The 16,828-nt window shown below is 38.9% G+C and overlaps 1 protein-coding gene across 1 annotated transcript; it reads right to left on the reverse strand.

Annotated features, from left to right (window-relative positions):
• Positions 1–6,103: 6,103 nt before the first annotated feature.
• p2ry4 (pyrimidinergic receptor P2Y4) lies at positions 6,104–11,177 on the reverse strand. The gene is made up of 2 exons (XM_024261197.2): positions 10,773–11,177; positions 6,104–9,443 (listed from the first exon to the last, which is right to left on the reverse strand). The coding sequence occupies exon 2, from the start codon at positions 9,405–9,407 to the stop codon at positions 8,319–8,321; it is 1,089 nt and encodes a 362-aa protein (XP_024116965.1). The 5' UTR covers positions 9,408–9,443; positions 10,773–11,177; the 3' UTR covers positions 6,104–8,318.
• Between the last annotated feature and the right edge of the window lie 5,651 nt (positions 11,178–16,828).

Raw genomic sequence — 16,828 nt, forward strand, 5'->3', positions numbered from 1 at the left:
ATTGGCTCAGGCCCTTTGCCATGCGCATGAAATCAGTATGTTAATGTTCCGGGGTTTTCTTTTTTTAAGGGCACTTGTGCTCTCGCAATGTACTACCGATGCGGTTTCAAAAAAAAAAAAAATTGCAACTATTGATAAGTAGGCAGCCAGCAAACCCCTCAACCCCTCCTCTCTCCCAACAGGCCCACCCCAGCCCGCCAAGGCTGTAGACATTCTCGCAGCCCTATCCTCCCCCATTATTAAAATTGTAATTTATTTTTCTAAATCAGAATGACAGCTTGCTTTCTTTTCTCTGCAGCAGGCAGTGAATCACCGAGCTTTAATTAGTTTCGTAACTTCTCTGACCCTGCGAGCGCGCCTCTCCGCCGGAGAAAATGGAAGCGGCAACAAAAGCTCTTCTCAGCCCCGGTCGCCTCCGCTTCACTCAAATTTATCAAACTACAGATTTTGTGCGATTTTTCTTAACATTTCACCTCCAATCTTTCTTGCGCTTCCTCAAAACACTTCCATTCAAAAACAGCATTGCACTTCCAAGTCTCCTGACCCACCTCTTCAAGAAACTCCCAGGATAACCAAACAAGCGAGCTCCAACTCTTCCTCCTCGTGTCTCTGCTTCTTTTTTGTGTGGCTGCTTGAGTGGATTCAACAAAGTCCCAGCAGGTCAAAGCAGCCAGAGGTCAAACTATTATCAGTGGTCTGCCCATATCCAGGCCATGGCCTGAGCTGCATGGGGACAGGCAGCACGGGGTCCAGAACCCTCAATCGGATCACTTCATTGATCTTTGGCCTGCTGATTCCGGGGTCGAGCTTCAGTCTGCAGGGCCGTCCGAGCAGCAATCAAAGTTGTTTTCCATGGCAATGCATCGGCTGTGACGCCGATGAAGAGGGCGAGTAAAGTTAGACGAAGACTGAAGATGCTTCTGCTTTGTTCCCTCTGAGTTCAGAAAAGCTGCAGAAGCATCCCTGTTTGCTTTGCATGTGTCTGACTTATTAAAGTAGCTAATATGTTGTAATCCCCGTTATCGCTCTCACCTTCTCACTGGCACACCTCTGTTTTGGGCTGTGCCACGGTGTGAACCAGGCCTGCGCCGGCACGGCTGCTCTTTTGCCGACTGATAATTGAATGAGCGATTATCCGTCCCATTAATAGACAATGATACAGAAGGTACTGCCATATGTACAGAATATTAATGAGTGGCTGCAGGGGCCTAGATAAGGGGAGAGCCATGCAGTTGCTGTAATAGGGGTTAAAACAATTTGCCCCCAACCACCCTATCCTTCCTCACACGCGTTTACACACCGCTCCTGTGCTTCCCTCCTTTCTAATCCACATTCTCTCACTAACTAAGCAGGCTGCCACAGACAAACCAGAACCCCTCCCTGGTCTGGACTTCACTCTGTGCCGACCTCGCTGACACCAAGGACAACCTCTTCCTGTGTTAGCAGCCGAGCTGGGTCAGTAGGCTGCAGAGTTACACACTAACTGAAATCAACTCTGCTTTGAATTAGATTTTAATTAGAAGGTAAGTGTCTGATGATTTAAACAAATACTTTCAGTCTGACATAGTCTTCAATTATATAAGATTTCTCCCAACATATTTTTAGTAAAAAATTCAGACTGCAGAAGAAATTAAAGTTGCTTCAAGAGTATAAACAAATCCACTTCACTAATACAATTTCTTAAAGGGACTATAATATGATTTTCTTCAGCCTTTCAGAGTAAACTATATCCATATATATGATTATATATTACCCTCAGAACACTAAAAAACAAATTATTTATGAAATATGAGTCATTTTTGTGGACCGTTTTAATACCCGCAAGTAAAACGACTCGATTTCTGAGGCACCGCCTTTCGTTCCTTATCAGTCCCGCCCATTTCATGATGTCATACTTGAGCCAGCCCATAGATGGTCAACGAGCCTCCCTGAGCCTCCTCAGTGCCTGTACGTGTCCCCGGTTCGGGCTTGTAGACGAAAAACCTCCAAAGTAGGATCCGGAAGACACAGGATCCACACACTTCTACAGTTAACGAAATAATACAAGACCCTCTATACGCGAGGCGAAACGTGCGTGGAAGTTGTAGCGATAGCTCGTGCGTTATATGCTTACAGTATACTGCATGATTTACTTACGGGTCTGGCCTCTTCTTCTGGTTTGATTGTAGGAATGGCGCCGGCTCAGAGATTTAGTCCTTTGGCCAATCCCCTTTGACACATGCCAAAGTCATCAAACAGTCATCTGTGAAGTGGCTGGTGCAAACTCCTGAAGATGAAATCAAACGTTTTCTGATGTGCTGGTTCTTCTTTTGGAAGTTTAAACAAACAGCTAAACCTCTAGCAGCCAAAAAAGCATTTTACTTAAAATATGATCCGTTGTTTTCTCTGCAGATTACATGCAAGATGAGCTACAAGTGGGTGTGTGTTCATTTTAGCTTGGGGGCGGAGCTTGTCGCACAGGTTCATCCTGGAGAGGGCAGCTCACTTCATATTGACGTCAGCACGATAAAACCGTCTCATTTTAATGGGTATGGGAGGGGCTGCTGCTGAGAGCGCAGGTTTTCAGAGGATTACTCAGAAATGAATGAACGGATCAAAATACCGCTTTAGGGTTATTTATAGTGAGGAATGAACAGTATCATGCACTTAAAACCTCAAAAAGTAGATTTTTCATGCTATGGCCCCTTTAAAAGAAACAGCATCTGAAATTAAATGAAAATAATATTTCATTGGAGTTTTTATAGATTCAAAACAGGATATGAACACAGTTGATCACTTGAATTTGGATTTTGAATTCATTTATTTTACACAATCAAAACAAAAATAGAACCAAACAAGACAAACAACAGATATCTTTACAGAAATATATAAAACTCAGGAAAACTAGTCATGTGTTGATTGAAAAATGTGCATACATGTAAATAATTCAGTCATAATTTCTCTTAATCATATGTAGACCTATTATATGCATACAGAATACGACACACTGAAACCAATACGTTTTTCAAAAGAAGTGTCAGGTGTTAAAGGGTTAGCTTTGTATTTATACTTTACAATACAAATGCACGACAGGTTATCATCGTGAAATGTTCATTCTAAAAGTGCAATGAAGTCTCTGAAGGTGAATTATGGTGTTCCACAAGGATCAGTTTAGGGGCCATCGCTATTTATCTTACAATGTGGGGGTGTATTTGCTTCATAGAACATTATTTCCTGATAACACCTGTCAGGAAATTTTGTTCCAAGTAGGAACAGTTATGATTTATGCAGTTCCCCCAAAACCAAAAGAAGCTGCTGCAATCGGTTCCTCATTTCGGTGCTTCGTTTCAGTAAAAGTCTATTGTCTTAGGACTTGTCAATTACTTCTACTCTGTTCATTACGTTGATTCTCATCAACATAATTCTGCCTTTCCATTGATAGTGGATGGGCTTCTATAAGACCGCTGACGGGGCGAGCACGCACAGCGCTTGAATGTCCGGATGCATTTCACAGAAGTTCGAAAGGTCGCTGCACCGCATCAGCCAATCAGGATCTCAGCTTTGGGCACGTGAATTTCCATCCATTTTCTTAACCTGCTGGAGTCTCGGGGGTTTACCAGAGCTCGTCTACAAAATCTGTTGGGCAAAGGCGTGGTAAGCTCTGGACAGATCGGCAGACTGTCGCAGAGCAGCGGTTGTCAACGGGATAAGAAAAATGGATTTAGCGAGAAGTCTTATTCAAAGAAAAATAAATGTAGCCACCAAAGACATGCTGTCTTAAACTATGATGATTTTTACTTTTGAAAAACGCTGTCCTAGATATTTTAGTAAGCAAGATTTTGATTTTTTTTTTAAACAAAAAAAACTTTAACTTCTTGAGATATAGTTTTTGCAGTGCAGGCTTAGTATAAGCTAGTGCTGGGTGGATCAATCCAAAATAGCGATAGTATCGATCTCAAGATGGTATTGGATCAGTACCGGCTCGCAGATATTTCCTCTTTTATTTGAAACTTTTCTGTATGATCAAAAAGGGCCGAGCTGAGTCGCTGCCTCACCACTCTCACCAGCAGCAGCAGAGAAGCATGCAGACGGCATGCACTGTTCTCCTTATTTACACTCTATTTAAAGGCTGAGTTGTTTCTGACAAGTTACTTTTTGTTTTTATTGTTCTATTTAAAGGCTAAGAAGTTAGTAATAATTCATATTTCTACAATTTTTTATAATTGTTAAACATTTTCATTTACTTTTGCATCATAGATAATTGATTTTTTTTTTTTTGGTTGTTGACTGTTTTGTATTCACTTCTTCACTTTTTATTTAATTTAAAGAAGTTTTTAGTCTAATAAACCATTTTCCGTTTAATTGAAAATGTCCTAATTCAGTTTTTACCTTAATGTTAACATTTGCAGCAATTAAAAATAATTGAGATTTTTGAGTTTCATATCACATTAACTGCATTTACAAAACGTATCGATATTTGTGTTGACATCGTCAATTATGACCGGTATCAGATCAATACCCAAATGCTTAGTTTTGCCAAACCCAATTGATAATTTCACTGGAAATTGTTACTTACGTATTAGCAACTTATAAAAGCTTTTCTTATTTTTATTTTTTGTTGTTGTTGTGTAATAAACAAATCATGATCTCAAACAAAACCAAAACCGACTTGAGGGGAGTGTAAACCGTTACACCCCAATGACAAAACATTACGTTTTTGGTAGATTACGTTGCATCTTTATTATGTTTTTAAGCTTGATCTCAGTGTTTTAGCATAAGACCTTTTTCATCCTACGAAGGTACAACTCTGTTTTCCAGCTTATTTGTCCTCAACTTCTTGCCGTCAACTTCCTTCCTTTCCCCTCTGATTAGTCAGACCAAAGCTGTAACAGTAATTGAATCCCTCAAAGACCTAACCAGCCTCACCCCCAGCAATTTTCCTCTGAAAGAGTCAGGCGGCGGAATCGTCGGGTTTCTGGACTATGGGTCGCCATGCCAATCAATATCTAACATCTATCAGCATTGGGAAGCAATATTTCCCCTTTTACCTTGCAATAATTGCGCTTAGCACTGTGAAGTACCTTATCATAGGTCTGGCAGCAAAAGAAAAGCCAGTTACTATGGTAACCATGAAAGCCATTGGTTTCCTTTTCAGGCGAATAATGAACTTCTCTCCTCTGTGTGTCACTCTTTCACCCCACTCTCAGCCTCTTCCATTAAAGTGAACGCCACGTGTCCTTGAAATCTCTCGTCTCTGTCTTATATTTTGACAAACAGCAGAAAAGCAGAAGAAAATGAACGATTGAGGCATCTCTTTAGGAGAGGCAGATTTATATTTGAAAAAAACAGCTAAAATTAGATTTTTTTTTTATTAAAGTTTATTTAAATTGTAGTGTTTGGCATATTTAAAGCACATCTATTTTAACTTTACCCTAAAAACATTTACTTAGCTTTTTTCAATTATAATTTTTATTTTTAAAAATGACAAATTGAACCTTTAGCTTCAACATACAATGTACAATGTGTTTTTTTTTTCTTTCACTAAAGTCTTTTTAAGCCATAATGGACACTGCTTTGGTGAACTGCAGCTGAATAGATTTTTCAGAGTTTATTAAAGTTTTTTTTTTTTTTTCTGTAAGGACATAAAGCAGGGGGGGCTTGAATTGTGCCTGCTGTCCACAGTGTCCTTGAGCAGAACATCCTCACTCCTGGAGCACGTCAAGTGTTTTTTTTTTCATTCAGTGATGTTGTCTGCGCGGTCGATGGGGGCAGAAACATGGCAAATCAAGACATGCAAAGGTTTAAGCAGACACACCAAAGAAAAAAAAACGGCAATTTTTAAAGTAATTTCTTAACTCATAAAGAGTTTATGCCATGGTGTTTATCAAAGTGCAACAATGATGAACAAATATTAGCTTAAACATATGTTTTAGTTGTGTCTGCTAACTACATTTACATTTTTTAAAATTAAATAAATAGTGATTTATTAGAAAGAAATTCATTTTCACTTTTTATGAAGATTGATATCCTTGTATTTATTTTTGATCTAATGTAAGAAATAAAAGTTGAGAGAGAGAACAAATGTAAAGGTTTATAAAAGTCAGAAAACTGCAGCTTCAGTTTTCTTTTTTGTCATTTAAAATAAAAACTAAAATCGAGATGTCTTCTTCAGCAGTTTTGTTGTACAAAACAAAATTAGAAATTTTTAATAAAATCCAACAATTCCAAGAGTGTAATAAAAAAGGAGATAATTCCTACATTTTAAAGGTGATTTTATCCTAAAACTTTGTTTTTCTCTGTGTGTCCCTGGTATTATGGCATTATACACAGAGAAAAGCATGGATTTGAACGGGTGCAAAAATATGCTTGGCCAGATTGGGACTGAAATGCAATTTTCTATATAATTAGTTTGTTATTTACTGAGGACATAAGGAAAGCTGTAAACAGGACAATTTTGTCTCATCTGTAGCAGATCAACTGATCTCATGCAGCACACAAAAACACGTCTGCCATGAAGAAAATTACAAAATGTTTTTGCTAATAAATATTTTTCTGGGTAGTTTGATCACATCTTCTTTTTTTATGTTTATGATTTTATCTCATCTCCATTGCTCATGCAGGTCACAGCTCAGAACCATACAACACCAAACACAAATGTTTTATCGTTTTGAGTTATTTATTAACAAAGTATAATATATATTTAAAAAAACATGCAAGAAAAAGCTGTACTGCTCCACTGCTGATGTGAACCATAGGTGGCCACGTGGAGGCGCTGTTGAGCTACCCTTACAGGATCCCTGAGCGTAAAATCTCCCTTAACAGAAAGACATAAAGATGTTGATCAAAAAATCAACACTATAAAACAAAAAAATAGTAAAATACATTCAAAGATGACCAAAAACTGCAAAACAAACTCACAGATGTCAAGTGAAGGCAAATATTAACCAGAGATAACCATGATTTGGATGAAGTATGGAAGAGTTTGGGGTTAGAGTGAACTTATGGGGTTCTTTTTTTTTCTTTATTTAAGGGATATTCTTAAAAAATATATTCGTTGCTCCAGATGATCAACCCTTAGTTTTACTCTGCAAACAGCATTTCCGAAAAGAGTGCTATCATCAGGTTTTGACTATCTTTTCAAAGGTCCAAACAGGTCTAATGTTTTGTCTAAAATACTTTTTCTGTTTTTACAGCAAAATACTTCAAAACATAATCAGATCTTTGACTTTCAAGGATAAAATTGGAACTTGTGAATAGACTGATTTCATCAACTTAGAGACACACCTCAAGCTGGAAATAAAAATAAATGAAATCTGAGTAAAACTTTCTAAGACCCAATCCAAATTCTTCCCTTCTCCGTTCCCCTCTACTTGAAGGAAGACTTTATCCTGAAGTAAATGTATTTTTTTTTTTAAATCTGACTCTCCGAATGGAGGGACACAAAGTCCTCACCATGCGAGCTAAACCGTGGCACGCTAAGAAGCGCTTTTCTTCACGTGGGTTCGCTCTGAACCACAGACGTTTACATTTAAACGTAAGGAATGACTTTTTGTTTTAGCACGACCTTTTTAAAGTTATAAAACTGCTGTTGTTGTGGATATTCAAGCGCTGGAAGCTCCACGGTAACACTAGCGGACCGGCGATTATTGGTGACGTCATCGACGAAAGCGACATCTGAAATATGAGACTCTATTTTTTCATAACTCTCTGTTTGGAGGGCTAAATGAAGGGGAAGGGAGAAGGGAAGAATTTGGATTGGCCTAACTCCTGGTCCTGTGGAATTTTACATGCATCGCTCCCACAGGAGATGAGAGGAAGAGGAAAACCTTCTCTCCCACTGCTGAGGTAAGGGTCGCTTTGACAGCGGAGCGGCTGTACAGTCGTTCTTCACGGTTGGGAAGAGAATGCTGTGAGGATTGAGGAACAAAAACAGCTGGACTGGGATTTGGAGCTGCAGTTTCTGGGTAACACAAAACACTGCTGATAAAACAGGAAGGATTGCCTCACTGCTGTCTGCTGTCTGAGAAAGCACTCGGGCTGCGCTCTCCCATATGTCCACAGCTGGAGATCTGTGACACTGATTTTTTAAATCTTTTTTTACACCACCTGTAACAATGTTTCTTCTCTAACAGTAAAGTTTCACTTTTCTCTCTGGAAGTTAAGCTTCTTGGCTGGGACAGCAGCCACACACAAAAAAGAACAGTCTTTTGTAAAAAAGAAAACTTTGCATCCCACATGAACTAAAAACAGAGAGCCTGCTGAGAGACAGGAGCCAGCGCCCTGCAACACACGAATTACAGCTAATATTTTCTGTGTGGTACATGGTTGAGTCCAGTCCTCTATTTCTCTGCCTCAGACCTGGTTTTAAGGTCTGAGTTCTTATAAATCAGACTCATGTTGCTGTTGTTGGGTGGCGCCGGCGGATCAGGTCTTTGGCTGGTTGTCATTTGTCGTTTTCGCGTCAGAGCGAACATCAGCTTGGAGCGGTAGTGATCCCCGGCTAAGAAATACAGGATGGGATCGATGCAGCTGTTCATGCTCGCCAACGGTCGGGTGATCTTGTAGGTAAAGTTGACGATGTTCAGGAATTCGCAGTTGAGGTCCAGCACGCGGGCGGTGTAGTAGATGGTCCGGGTGATGTGGAAGGGGACGAAGCTCACAGCAAACACCACCAGAACCACAATGATGAGCTTGATTGACTTCTGCCGTGAGCTCTTGCCCTGCTGGCTGGCAGACAGCCCTCGTCTGGGGCGGCACAGAGTCCGCGCCATCAGGCAGTAGCACACCATGATGACCAGGAACGGGACGCCAAACAGCAGCACCATGACGACAGAGCTGTAGTCCACGTACTCCTCAAAGGCCCCCTGACTCGTTGTGTCGTGGCACACAGTGTCATTGTCCCTCCTGGAGGTGGTGACGAAGATGATGTTGGGGATGAGACACACGGTCACCACCGCCCACACTGACGCGCACACTATGTGGGCGTGGCGAGACTTCACCAAAGTCAGCGCCTTGATGGGGTGGCAGATGCCGAGGTAGCGGTGCACGCTGATGCAGGTGAGGAAGAGGATGCTGCAGTAGAGGTTGGCGTAAAAAAGGAAACGGACAATCTTGCAGATGGCCACGCCAAACGGCCAGTGGTTGCGGTGGGCGTAGTAGTAGATCAGAGTAGGCAAGGAAAGGACGTACAAAAAGTCTGACAGGGACAGGTGGAACATGAAGACCATGCTCGGGTTCCACGGCCGCATCTTGAGGAAGATCCACAAAGCGATGGCATTGAGGAGGAAGCCCACCACAAACACCAGGCCGTAAGACACAGGAAGCAAGATGTACTTGAACTCCTCGTCGAAGCGGCAGCTGTAGTTTAAGGTTTCCAAAGACTTTTCTGACAAGTTGTGAACGCTGAAGTTGGTGATGACTGCGTCCATGCCGCCGTGGTTACTGCAGCTGGACAAGCATGAAACCTGAGAGGGGAAAAAGAAATATTAAAGTCTGTGCAAAACGTATCTGAAAAAAATTAAATCCAATTCAATCGTTGTATTTGTGTCATTTGGTGTAAAATATCAATCAACAAACCAAACACTAACTTATTTCTATTTTTTATTTGTTACATTTAAATGATTTTTAAGCATTCGTAGAGCTGCAAACTGGGGTCCTGCTTCAGGCCTGCAGATATGAACTCTCATAACCCTTGTGCTATCCTAGCCATGTTTACATTAAAAGTAGGGTCATCTGGACCCCACAATACAGCACCAAGGATTTTTTATCTACACTGGTGTCCGATGCAGACATAAAATCCGGTCCACCTTTGTCATGGAAGGATCACATGTCAGTGTAAGGGTGGGGTCACCTGGACCCCATAAGAGAGCATGAGGGTAAATGGAAGTTTTTACTTCTCTGATGAAGGATTTAACTCCTAAAACACCTTTAAGTTTGACTATATTCTGCTCATGCATGCCCAAAGGGAAGCATCTGTTGTTCTCAAATCAAACTAAGTCTTTGTAAATTAGTGGGGCCTTCTGCTAATGTCAAAAACACTGATACAACCTGAAACCCAGCAATTAGTTTAATTACTGATTCTTCTAAAGCTCGTACTGCAGTTTCTTGTCTTGGATGCATCAAACCGTTGATTTTTTTTTTCAAATGTGCTCATCTATTTTCACAAAACTGTTACACGATTGCTTAAATAATATTTTATAAACCAGCATATTGTAATAAAATTCAACAAAGCAGGTGATACAATGCTTAAATTGATGTTATTGTTTTTTTATTCTCTAGTTCTGTGTGATAAGATTATATATCCATATATTTTGCATTCATATCCCAACAAATGGTCTTTTTCTCGGCATCTTATACATTCTCTAAAATAAAAAGACGTAATCAGGCTTGTTAGAAAACATTGTTCTCATTTTCTCCAAAAGTTTTCTGCGAAAATCCAAATATGAAAATAAACAAAAATGTGTTTTAGCGTTTACAGCTATTTTTTTAGCATGTGCTGCTTAATTTATTTTTGAAATGATTTGTATCATCCCTCTTATTAATAGTAGCCTAATCACATTTGATATAAAATACTTCCACTTTTGCATTAACAGTTGGACTTTAAAGTTTAAAAAAAACTTAAAAAAAACTTTTTACTCACTTTTTTCAGTCACTAACATGCAGAAACATTACTATTAAATAAATATTATTTGTTTGCAAGTTGCTGAATTACAGTTTTATACCAAGAAAATCACGCACGTATGTTTTTCAAAGTATTTCTGTCATGAGAACAGGACTCGAACAGCAGGACTCACCTACTGCAGTGCTGCTCACTTCTGATCCACAAGTGGTTTCGCTTCTTGAACTCGACGCGTAAAAGTTGTTCCTTTTTACCTCCGACGTCTCGTTGCTGCTCCTTCAGCTCAAAGTCTCCCTTTAGAGCGCGCCTCGTCGAGGTTTAGATGAAGGAAGTGGAGTTGGTCCTCTCTGCGCCTTCAGAAGCGAGCGCGCGGTGCGCAGCAGGCACGGGAGAGAGGGAGGCTGAGAGAGGGGAGACATTCCGCCGCCTTAACTACCCCCACAAACTCACCTCCCCGTCACGGCCAGTGTGAGGGGGTCACGTGCACAACTCCCGTCAGAAGTCAGGGACGACAGAAGAGAAAAAAAAGTTGAGCTCCAACAGACCCGCCTTGATTCTTCCAACTGGACTGAATGCACAGCAAGCGTAAAAGTGACTCCCAGAGCGCGTCAAAGGTGACGCCCCTTTTGTGAGGCCTCTGTCTTCTGCCAGCATTGCCATAAAACGGATTAACAGCATGGCAGCTCACGCACACAGCTGCGCGTCTGCAGAGAAGTGCAAAAGTGCACACTCCTAAAACACTCATTCTGCAGCCACAGCTTGGGTTACTTTAATGGAGCAGTTGTTGTTATGGTTTCATCTTAACCCAATTTATTTATTTCTCTGAGTCAAAATAATCCATTAAAAGTTAGTCCTTTCTTTACCACAGGGTGAGTTCAGAATGGACACATTTGGTTTGCTAATACTGAAACAGAGTTTGTTTTCTCCTGATAATGCAGAACAAAATTTATCTCTGAATTCACACAAGCTCTGGTCCAGAACCAGAAACCGCTCTCAGATGAATCTTTCCAGGTGGTGTCTGGTCATTTCTAATCGGACTGAATAGACTCTGCGCTCGGAGCGGAACAACTATACGCCATTTAACTGGACTAAAATGGCCACCTTAGCTAGGAATTACGGAATGTAAACAGAACAATGAGACACGGTGACTTATTGAAGTCAATGTAGGCTCATTAAAACAGTTTTTAACATAATACACATTTAATTTCACTGTTTTCCCAACAATCTATGTGCCACAGACACTTATCAGTACCTTATAGTCAGTAACAGTACAGTAACCGCCTTTTGTGCCTTACATCTCAGAGAAATAAAAAACTCAGTTTATGCTAAATGTTTTGTGTTTTTTTTTTTTTTGTAACAAATAGATTCTACCAAAATGTTGTTTATATCTGAAAGTAAAAGGAAAAAAAACGATTGCTAACGATAAATTAAGAGTTTTTAGCTTTCATTGGGTTCTGGACTGTAAGAAACTAGACCAAATGGGTCTTTTAGTGTTAAAGGTTGCAGACCCCTGGTCTAGATCGTACCCTCTCTAAGCATGTTTAAAAAGCAGTCATTACCACCAACCCACCAGTAACAAGACCGTAATGGATAAACAAGCTTTGTCCCAGGTGTGCTTTCACCTGAACAGAGAGGTTGGGATGCACCTGGAGGCTTACTTTTGGGTTCCAGGCCAGAAGAGGCCCTGGTAACGCACAGGCTCCTCCAAGCCAGCAGCCAGTAGCAGACCCCATCATAACTTTTCTAAAGAATATTAGTAATAAGGTAGATACTTTGAAGGTTAGTTATGACCAATTTTATGATCAAACAACACAACGCAGTATAAAATAAATCCTCTGACTGATAAATCTATAGCCACAAATGTCCATCCATCCAGATCATGCAAACGCCACACGGAAAGGTCCCAGCTGGGATTTGAACCAGGGCCTTCTCACTGTGAGGTAAAAGTGTCAACTAAAAAGGTTCAGCACAATTGGAATCAAGAAATACTCTGAAAACACAATTTTAATCTCAGTTATCTTTATATACGTCCTCCATCATGAGAAATATGCCCCAAGAACATGTTAAAAACACCAACAACACAACTTTCATTGGCATGTTATGTACGGGAAATTAAAAAAAGGCACAAAGGGATGGGCAGACAGCAAAGAGTGGTCCAATGCAAATAGTGTTCAAGTTAATTGAGCTCATAGATGAGCTGACGAGAGACGGTGCAGTCATAGCATCAGATTATTGATGTTTATTCAATGATATGGTGAAAAAAAAGAAAAAGTTACCGTAACCAGGTTAAGGTTAACCTGCTGTTTTCCTCATATTGAAAAACTAACTCAAATAAATCATAAAAGGATTAACAAAAATGAAATGGCCCAATGTTAATCTTACCTTTATCTGAAAGAAAAACAGACTTTGATCCAGCTGTTGTTGTAAATCAGATCATGATCTTTCATGCTTTCAGTTTTTCAAGCTTTTGTAATTTACAAATTCCTTGTTTTAACTCTGGAAAAAAAAAAAAAAAAAACTAACACCGTCAGGTAAAACATTCTCAGCATCGGCCAATGAAACCCTTTCAGTCGTTATTTACTTATAGAATCACTCACACTTCAACTCCGGCTGATTAAAAATGTAAAACCATCAACAAAAATAACTGCTAACTTTTCTATATTTGTTTAGTTAAGTAAATGAATATTGAAATCCAAAATTATTGTTTATTTCTTTATTTTGTCTGGACTTTTCCCATTAAAAACAACTACTTTGATTTGTTTCTTATTTATCTGGAGTATTGCAATAAATAGTGTGAAATTCACTTGAACATAATTGCTGTGATCTTCGGTCACGCAGAAGATTCACATGACAGTATGTGGAATTATAAAGTCTACCCATAAAGAAATAAAAGGGAGGATGGGCTTGACAATAAACTGAGTGAACACCAGTTTTTTTTTTAATAAGTAACTAAAGATTCAACTTTGAGTGACATACAGAGATGATTATGTGCATTTTAAAAACAACAAACTGTTTAGACTGTTGACAAGTTTGGTTACAAAGCGTCATTAAAAACATGCCTAGAACAGAACCAAACGACATTGAAGAGAAGAGCCTCTAATGTACAACAATGTTCAAACTATTTAATGAATTTGGACAGTCTACTTTAATATCAATAATGAAAAAAAAAGATCTGATCTCTGAACCAAACAAGCAAAGCCTGATCAACCTTTAGATAAGGAGAGTTTGCTTCACCCTAAAGTCTAACGTTTTGATAAAGCTTTTATGTGCAGGAGAAAGGAGCCAGTCAAGATGGGCACAGTGGAGCTTCTGATTCACCAAATGAGATGAAGTACTGGAGAGGCATGAAGAAAGACTGTATACAAGGACCAGTAATAGCTCTTGTTTAGATCTTTCCTGGCATGTGTTTGGAGGACTTAGTGCAGCTGATACCAAAACACAGACAAGCCTGAAGCAGGTCCACATGACTATTCCTGATTGAAGAAAACATCAGGATTCAGTCATGGTGGCCTGTGATAATGAAATGCTTAAGTCAGTGGTGAGAGTGAGTGAGCTGGTTGTCAAAAGTGGGGGTATTTTTATCAGCAACAACATGGTATCTCACGTGTTGAAGATGATCAGGACCGTGGTTTGGGGTGTGACGTCTCCTGGGAAAGAATTTCAAAAATGTTGTTGACTCATTCAGTATTTTGGAAGCTCACTTTTTCTCTACACTCTCCAATTGCCCCTCTTTATAAAAAAAATACAAATGCACATTTGGAAGTTGTTTATTCCTAAAATATTCCATTGCAAAATACTTTTCATTGCAAAGAATTTATTGCTACCTTGTTATTGATTTTGAAAAAAAAGTTAAATTTCCAATTGAACAATAAAAAAAAAACGGATTTTCCAACTTTATTAACTAGGTGGAGCTCACATTCAAATATAATTTTGACAACAGACTCTGATCTTAATTTTAAGAAAAGCTCCATGTGTCAAAGATAACATAATTAGATAAAATAACTCAGGACAAAACAGAGTAAAACAGACAGACAATAAAACACATTAACAAAACCAACAATTAAAACCTGATCAGGCAAAAGGAACGATATCCCACAATTCTTTGCTCTGGCAGATCTGACAGCAGGCCCAAAGTGTCTGTGACCATCACTACAAATCCCATCATACAGTGCGTCAGCTGCCTTGCTGAACGCCAGTGTTGTCAGAATAGGTGATTATCAATATAATATTTAATTTTTGACATCTTTGAAATCTTTTGGGAAATTTATAAGTTAAATTTTTACATAAAATGAAATACAAGTATTTATTTACTTTTCACATTAGGTTTATTTCTAACTTGTATAATTTGACAGAATATATTATCATGGAGAGAAAATATTGAAAGTTATTTAAGGTTTAAGTTTAAAAGTCTTAAAAATGTAGGTTTTTTATGTGTTAGATAAATGTGTATCCTGTTCGGCCCGCGGCCCAAAGCGTTTTTTGGATTTTGGCGCCCTGTGCGATGGAGTTTGACACTAATGGGATTATCAGACTGCACTGTTTACACTTAAATAACCCATTATGATACAAATTGTTCCTTTGCTGTTTTTAACATGTTGTGTTTTTCTCATGATAGAGGACACATATAAAGAAAATTTAGACTAAAATTGCATTTTTCAAATATGACTTTATTCAAATTGTTGTGAATCAGGAGTGGATAAAAAATTGCGGTTTAAAAAGAATGCACTTGTGGCGTAAATGCTACAATTGATCAAGAGAACTGAAAACATGCGTCAGCTTGTCACCTGGAAAGGTTGTGAGGGGCTGTAAGCTAGCGGGAGAGAGTGTAGACAAAGGGCTAATAGGAAACGAGTGCTGCCTTACACTGTGCCAACAGTACTGCCCTCAACTCAGAGGTGAATTTCTGATAAATCCTTGCCGCTCTGTAGAAAATATGTTCTCGAACAGGGGTCAGCAACCTGAGACTCCGGAGCCACATGTGGCTCTTTTAGCTTCAAGGAAAAAGGCAAACGATTTTTATAATTGGGTTTATTTGTTAAATGTGAGGTCTTAAAATTATAAAATAACATTTTTTGTACTACGACAGACATTACTCTACATCAAGAGGCCTTATGTTCTGTAGCACTCCTCCAAAATACACAAAAAGGAAATTAAAAGTTTTTTTTGTTTTTGTCAGTTTTCGAATAAATATAAAGCTCCTTCTGATTTTCTGCTGCACAATTAAGTTCTTAATGTATAGGATCGCCATATACTAATACATTTTTTTTATTTATTTCCATCCAATATTTTCATGTTCATATTTGATAGGAAAAGGATGAAGACACACTAAATTCATAATGAAAACGTATTTTTTGTGCATTTTAACTGAAGTAAATCTGATGCAGCTGATGGATTTAATTTGTTCTTTTATTTTGAAAAGAACTGGTATGTAGTGTTGTCAAAATGAAAAGTTAAATTAAACAGAAAAGCATTAAAATTTAGTCATTGCTTATTTCAATGCAACATTTTATAAATGAATGTCTTGATGGTCACAAAATGTGTTTTTTCTAAATGGTGGAGTTGAATTTTGTGGCTCTCGTTGGGTTTTGGTCAGCAAAAACGGGTCCAAAAGGCTCTTTTAGTGTTAAAGGTTGCAGACTCCTGGTCTAGAAAATGACATTGATTTTATTTATTTATTTATTTAGGCTAAAAATAGCATAATCATAATTAAAAGAATGCTTTTACACAAGGTGATCGGAGGGGTACTTCATAAACAGCTCTAATTTAAAATGCCCATGAGATAGAAACATTCATTTTAGAGAGGTTAATATTTCATGCAGAAGGCCTCATGGAAACACACTAAAGCAATACATACTTTTACAGGCCAATTCTCGTGCTCTGAAGGTAAAACTCTGCTGGTTAGTGGACCATAAAACAGTGTTGGTGGAGTCATGGTCGCTCCTCTTTATTGTTGTTTTGTTCTTGTCTTGAGCAACTGTTTATATATGTTTGACCTTTTTAGCCAAGGGCTTTTTGAATAATTAATCCTTCCTATGATTTGAAGCAAACAGTGCAGTGAAACTACTACCTCCAATGCACAGCTGTGTCACAGATGCTTCCCATCTCTGCAAAAACTTGAAGTTTAAACTCAACATGAGCCCATAAATGTTGTGGTCTTTCCTCAGATCACGATAACAGCAAAAAACCTTATCTTATTTTCCTCAATTGACAGAGCAAATTTCTTTAGCTCAC

This window comes from Oryzias melastigma, linkage group LG10, assembly GCF_002922805.2.
Source record: "Oryzias melastigma strain HK-1 linkage group LG10, ASM292280v2, whole genome shotgun sequence".
NCBI classification, from domain to species: Eukaryota; Metazoa; Chordata; class Actinopteri; order Beloniformes; family Adrianichthyidae; genus Oryzias; species Oryzias melastigma.

Excerpts from the sequence above, each read along its gene's own strand:
- p2ry4 (XM_024261197.2), bottom strand. The coding sequence starts at position 9,407 with ATGGACGCAGTCATCACCAACTTCAGCGTTCACAACTTGTCAGAAAAG.